The sequence below is a fragment of the Brachyhypopomus gauderio genome, chromosome 9, assembly GCF_052324685.1.
Source record: "Brachyhypopomus gauderio isolate BG-103 chromosome 9, BGAUD_0.2, whole genome shotgun sequence".
In the NCBI taxonomy this organism is placed as follows: Eukaryota; Metazoa; Chordata; class Actinopteri; order Gymnotiformes; family Hypopomidae; genus Brachyhypopomus; species Brachyhypopomus gauderio.
The window spans coordinates 16,889,295-16,895,398 of NC_135219.1; the positions used below are offsets into that span (position 1 = coordinate 16,889,295).

Genomic DNA, 6,104 nt, shown 5'->3' on the forward strand with positions numbered 1-6,104 from the left:
CTCTTCAGTGCTCTGGGCCCAGTGTTTGTGTTTGGAGTATGGGTTCCCTTTTGAGTCTTGGTCCTCCCAAGGTTTCTTCCTATTCCCCACCATCATAGGGAGTTTTTCCTTGCCACTGTCGCCTTGGCTTGCTCATTAGGGATCTGGACCCATAGTATTGTTAACCTTGTAAATTCTGTAAAGCGCTTTGTGACATGTGTTGTGAAAAGCACTATACAAATTTGATTGGGTGATGTGTTCCTCTTACCAAAAAACATTCAGTGTAGAGACTTTTGTGTAATGGTCAGCTTTAAAATTGCATATACATAATCTGAATGCATGTGTGCAGATGGGTGTGGTGTGTGCTAAAGAGATTTAATACTAAACAAAGGAACCCCGGAATGATATACTGGCCATTTATATATAGTTAATATTGCTAGCTTTAGCCAGAAGTGTTCCCTGTGTAAACTAGGTTAACTGGTTTAATTTCAGAAGTCACCCACAAGAAAAGTGAATAAATAAAAAATATATATATATTCGACACGGAATTTTTTTATTTATGAAAAACCAAGACAAAACACAAAACTGTACTCAGGCAAAGTAATTTTGCAGTCCACCTCTCAATACAGTGTGCATGTATACATGTACATGAGCTTACAGGAGCAGCAGAGTTTAACCCCCTCCAAACCAAATGGAATGTTCCAACACCACCTCCCCCCCTCCCAACCATTTTGTGAACCTCCCTTCAGAAAGCTCATTGCAACTGGGTATTTAAATCACAGTTGCACAAAATCTTGTACAACAAAAAGAAAGGGGGAAGGTTGCCCGTATTTGGGCAGGGCAGAGGTACCCATGAAAGGAAAGTAAGAAGGTGCAGGTGGTTTAGTCGACCTCCTCCATGCGAGACGCGTCATCATCTCCCTCCAGTGGTGGGATCTCCTCTGGAGCAGGGGCGGAGGTGGGTTCTTCTGCAGGGAGGTCGTCATCATCGATACCTACGGGAGAAACGGGGCCGTCAAACCGGGCGAGGCAGGAGGGAAAGCTGGCCATGCGATCGATTCATACATATGATTAAACTGCCAGTACAGCTTGGACTTCAGGATTTAAACCAGGAGCTGCCTCTTAAGTCAGCGCCTTACCCAGGCCCAGTTTGATCATCCTGTAGATGCGGTTGGAGTGGGTCTGTGGGTCATCGAGAGAGAAGCCGGAGGAGAGAAGGGCGGTCTCGAAGAGAAGGATGACCAGGTCCTTCACGGCCTTGTCGTTCTTGTCTGCTTCGGCCTTCTGCCTCAGGGTCTCCATGATGGGGTGGTCAGGGTTGATCTCCAGGTGCTTCTTGGCCATCATGTAGCCCATGGTGGAGTTGTCCCTCAGGGCCTGAGCCTTCATGATGCGCTCCATGTTGGCCGTCCAACCGTACGTGCTGGTGACGATGCAGCAGGGCGAGGACACGAGTCGGTTGGACACTGTAACCTACGGCGACGGGAAGACAAGTGTTGGAACAGGGTGCAAGTGCATGCTGGGCAGAATATGAAGACCGGTCAGCGTGGTGATGCCACCTTAGATGTTCCTGCTTTACCTTCTCGACTTTCTTATCCAGAATCTCCTTCATGAGTTTGCAGAGATTCTCAAACTTGGACTTGTCTTCCTCCATCTTCTTCTTCTCCTCTTCATCCTCAGGCAGCTCGAGCCCCTCTTTGGTGACGGAGACGAGCGTCTTGCCGTCGAACTCCTTCAGCTGCTGGACACAGTACTCGTCGATGGGCTCCACCATGTACAGCACCTCAAAGCCACGCTTGCGGACGCGCTCCACGAAGGCGGAGTTGGCCACTTGGTCCTTGCTCTCGCCTGGTGGGAGAAGGTTTGTTAGCATGTTCTGCACTCCATCTTGGCAGAGTAGCTCATTCCCATTTAACAGAAGCAGCAGGCAAAGTTCTACAATGGGGAGAGAAACTCGGGATGACGGGATTCTTACCAGTGATGTAGTAGATGGACTTCTGGTTGTCCTTCATGCGTCCGAGGTATTCGGAGAGGGAGGTCATCTCATCTCCTGACTGGGAACTGTGGTAGCGCAGCAGCTCCGACAGCTTCTTGCGGTTCTGGGAGTCTTCATGGATGCCCAGCTACAACACCAACACGAGTCAGAACTTCCAATATGGACCCAATCTCCGCATACAACACGCTGCTTTGACAGGTGCTAAGAAATGTTTACTCCATCCACAAATAGGAGGAAAAAGGACCGACTGCTAGTCAGTCGTCAATCTAAACCCAGAAGGCAATGTTACGAGAAACTATTTAGTTCTACTTTGCAGAAGCCACACTTATAAGGTACATCTCCACATTTTATAGTTACACTAGAAGAGCACAAATGCATTATGTACATCTTGACTGTATTATACTGTGCCCCCCAAATCAGGAAGTGCCAATTCCTACCTTGATGTTCTTGGAGAAAGCTTCATAAAACTTCTTGTAGTTGTCCTTGTCCTCAGCCAGTTCGGAGAAGAGCTCCAGGCACTTCTTGACGATGTTCTTGCGGATCACCTTCAGGATCTTGCTCTGCTGAAGCATCTCTCTGGAAATATTGAGGGGCAGGTCCTCGGAGTCCACCACCCCACGGATAAAGTCTGAAGAGAAGGGTTCAGTGAATAAGAAGGTGTCAGAAAACAAACTTCCAAAAGCACTGCCTTGTTACAGCACCATTATTTACTTTTTTAAAGCCTTAAGGTCATAAGTATTTGGCCAAGTTTCTTACTCAGGTATTCTGGGATAAGTTCCTCGCAACTGTCCATGATGAAGACCCTCCTTACATACAGCTTGATGTTATTCTTCTTTTTCTTGTTCTCAAAGAGGTCAAAGGGCGCACGGCGTGGGATGAAGAGGAGGGCGCGGAACTCCAGCTGACCTTCCACAGAGAAGTGCTGCGAAGAAGAAGCACGTCACAGGAGTTAACACCACAAAAACGCCAAACTGCCTCCCGCAGGAAAGCCTGGCCATGTATACCGATCACTGCATTTGACTAGCCAGAACATTGTGCCAATTTTTTACAAGGTATTCGATACCTTAACAGCGAGGTGGTCCTCCCAGTCATTGGTCAGGCTTTTGTAGAACTCTCCGTATTCCTCGTTGGTGATGTCGTCAGGGTTCCTGGTCCAGATGGGCTTGGTCTTGTTCAGCTCTTCCTGGTCAATGTACTTCTCCTTGATCTTCTTCTTCTTCTTCTTGTCCTTATCCTTGGAGTCCTCCTCGTCATCCGAGCCCACGTCCTCGATCTTGGGCTTGTCTTCTCCCTCCTCCTCTTCCTCCTTCTCCTCCTTTTCTGCCTTTTCATCCTCCGCCTCATCATCGCTGATCTCCTTGTCACGTTCTTTCTCCACCTTAATAAGGAGCATTTTGACCGATTAAGAGATTTTAAAACGAGCCTACGCAAATCCTGTTTGACCACATTTGCAGAAAACAGACCAAACGCAGCAACTTTACATGGATGCTGAACAACGTTAAAATGGTGTAGACGAGCTAGAATATACGACATCACTTACAAAGAGGGTGATGGGATACCCAATGAACTGAGAGTGCTTCTTCACCACCTCCTTCACCCGCTTCTCCTCGATGTATTCGGTCTGATCTTCCTTCAGGTGGAGGATCACCTTGGTTCCACGGCCAATGGGCTCTCCTACCAACAGATGTTACCATTCAGTCTCTTGCTGCTATTGCGCAGGTTCTGGTGGCCTCAAAGCAGCGGGCCCAACGTACCATGGTCAACCTTAACTGTGAAGGATCCGCCAGCAGACGACTCCCAGGCATACTGCTCGTCATCGTTGTTCTTGGTGATGACCACCACCTTCTCAGCAACCAGGTACGCGGAGTAGAAGCCCACTCCAAACTGCCCAATCATGGAGATATCTGCACCTGCCTAATGGGGCATGGAAAAAGGAGAGAGTTTATATATTTGTTTTTACTTTTTAAGCTGCAACGCGCCGTTGGCATTTTGTTGATTTATTTTAGCCGTTTACCTGAAGAGCCTCCATGAAGGCCTTGGTCCCGGACTTTGCGATGGTGCCGAGGTTATTGATGAGGTCAGCTTTGGTCATGCCGATTCCAGTGTCGATGATGGTCAGGGTGCGCTCGTGCTTGTTTGGAATGATGTCAATTTTGAGGTCCTTCCCACTGTCCAACTTGGTTGGATCAGTCAGACTTTCATATCTGATTTTGTCAAGTGCCTACAGAGTCAGAAAAGAAGAGCGTAACGCAACCCCACCATTTTACAAAGCAGGAGCAACACCGCCCCCGTGCTGTGGCTCTGAAAATTACACTTACATCAGATGCGTTGGAAATAAGTTCCCTGAGGAAGATCTCTTTGTTGGAGTAAAAGGTGTTAATGATGAGGGACATCAGCTGAGCGATCTCTGCCTGGAAGGCGAAGGTCTCAGCTTCCTCCTCTTGTCGCATTTCTTCAGGCATCTGTGAGTGGGAGAACGTGATATGGATCTCCTTATACACACGCCTTCGGTTTTGGTTTCAGTAGGACTGCCTCAAACGTTAGCAGGTGCTCCATTGAGACTTAATCACCACAATAATTCCCGTTGACGTTAACCTAAGCGTCAAAACGTAAAACTGGTATTCTGAACCCAAGTCCGGGTCCTGAACACGCCCTGCCTGTAGCGAGGAGTCGCCGCTACGACACTAGCGTAGCTAGCGTTAGCCACCAGCTACATTACTGAGCGCTACGAGGTGACTAGCGTTAGCCACCAGCTACATTACTGAGCGCTACGGCGTGACTAGCGTTAGCCACCAGCTACATTACTGAGCGCTACAGCGTGACTAGCGTTAGCCACCAGCTACATTACTGAGCGCTACGAGGTGACTAGCGTTAGCCACCAGCTACATTACTGAGCGCTACGGCGTGACTAGCGTTAGCTAACTGGCTAAAGTACCGCGCGCACAATGGACGCTGCACGTGCTCCCGTCCTGGGTGGTGAGGCGAGACTCGCTGGATACGAACACATCCAACCAACCGCCATCATACCAAACGAAATAAACATTACCAAGTTTGATTTATATACTACCAGTGAAATCTGTGATAATCGTCGGACCGACAACCATCGCAAAATCACCGCTATTAAATTTGTGTTCCGCATTCAAAGTTTAAATCCGCCAGTTTGATCCTGGATGGCGACCCATCTGGTCGGCCCGAGCGGTTCTGTAGCGCAGCTAGCTAGGATGGCTAGTTAGCATCTGAGCTAACCCAGTTCACGTTAGGCATAGCTGCGCTAGCTGCAAACCCAACGTGGACGAGTCTTCGACCGATGTCGGAATGAAAAATAAAATAAAAGTAAAAAAAAAAAAAAAAACCGAATGTTGCCACAAACAGAATTAAAGGTCAAACAACACGTCCTTTGGTTAGCTAGCTAAATATATGTTATTTAAAGCCACTCATTAAATTAGCATCCTTAGTCAACTAGCGAATATGAGGAGGTTTAACAATAAGCAATAAGAGAGGACGAATGAGGCTGAATTCGAGGATAAACCCGTGAATGTGACCGGAGCAAACGCCACATCGCCGGTGAAAAACCACCAGGTTAGCGAGAACGGCTCATAGCTGCCGGTACGAATAACAGTAGCTGCACTTGCTCTTCGACATCAACTGAACAATATACATGAAATTAGCTATTTAGAGGAAAAAAACAAGTTATCACTTGAAGAGCATAATAACGACAAACATTTTTAAATGTAAGGTTGAGAATACCTTGATTGGTTTCGTTGACTTGTCTTGAATAAAATGCCACCAACACTTCTTCCTCCCTTACACGCTGATGCAGGGAAGTACAAGAGGGACGAGGCGTTTTGTCAATATCTAGATATATAGCGACCCAAACCGAGTGATTATGCGGCGTATCAATCCGCACACTCAGTCGCCTTTTGAAACCTATGAGCTAGGCCTGATGTGTGTATAGTGATGTCTATATGTATATATAGATATGTGGGTTTTTTTTACAGTGCAACAAAATAATATACTATTTGCCTGTTCCTTTGAACTGTTCACAAATTAGAAGGAAATAAGATTTTAATCAGTACACCGCGCATAATGAACATTTGGCACATTTGAATACAAATTACACATTTTCATT

At 47.0% G+C, this 6,104-nt stretch overlaps 1 protein-coding gene across 1 annotated transcript; it reads right to left on the reverse strand.

The window, feature by feature from the left end:
- Positions 1-511: 511 nt before the first annotated feature.
- On the reverse strand, positions 512-5,880 carry hsp90ab1 (heat shock protein 90, alpha (cytosolic), class B member 1). The gene is made up of 12 exons (XM_077017678.1): positions 5,723-5,880; positions 4,294-4,437; positions 3,990-4,196; positions 3,730-3,889; positions 3,516-3,649; positions 3,039-3,353; positions 2,732-2,897; positions 2,413-2,603; positions 1,955-2,102; positions 1,559-1,827; positions 1,119-1,452; positions 512-974 (listed from the first exon to the last, which is right to left on the reverse strand). The coding sequence occupies exons 2-12, from the start codon at positions 4,435-4,437 to the stop codon at positions 862-864; spliced, it is 2,181 nt and encodes a 726-aa protein (XP_076873793.1). The 5' UTR covers positions 5,723-5,880; the 3' UTR covers positions 512-861.
- Between the last annotated feature and the right edge of the window lie 224 nt (positions 5,881-6,104).

Bases quoted from the DNA above. Each gene is read 5' to 3' on its own strand.
- hsp90ab1 (XM_077017678.1), bottom strand. From the start codon at position 4,437: ATGCCTGAAGAAATGCGACAAGAGGAGGAAGCTGAGACCTTCGCCTTC. The intron at 2,898-3,038 runs GTATCGAATACC...TCTTCTTCGCAG, and splicing joins AGGACCACCTCGCTGTTAAG to CACTTCTCTGTGGAAGGTCA. The intron at 1,453-1,558 runs GTAAAGCAGGAA...CCGTCGCCGTAG, and splicing joins TGGATAAGAAAGTCGAGAAG to GTTACAGTGTCCAACCGACT.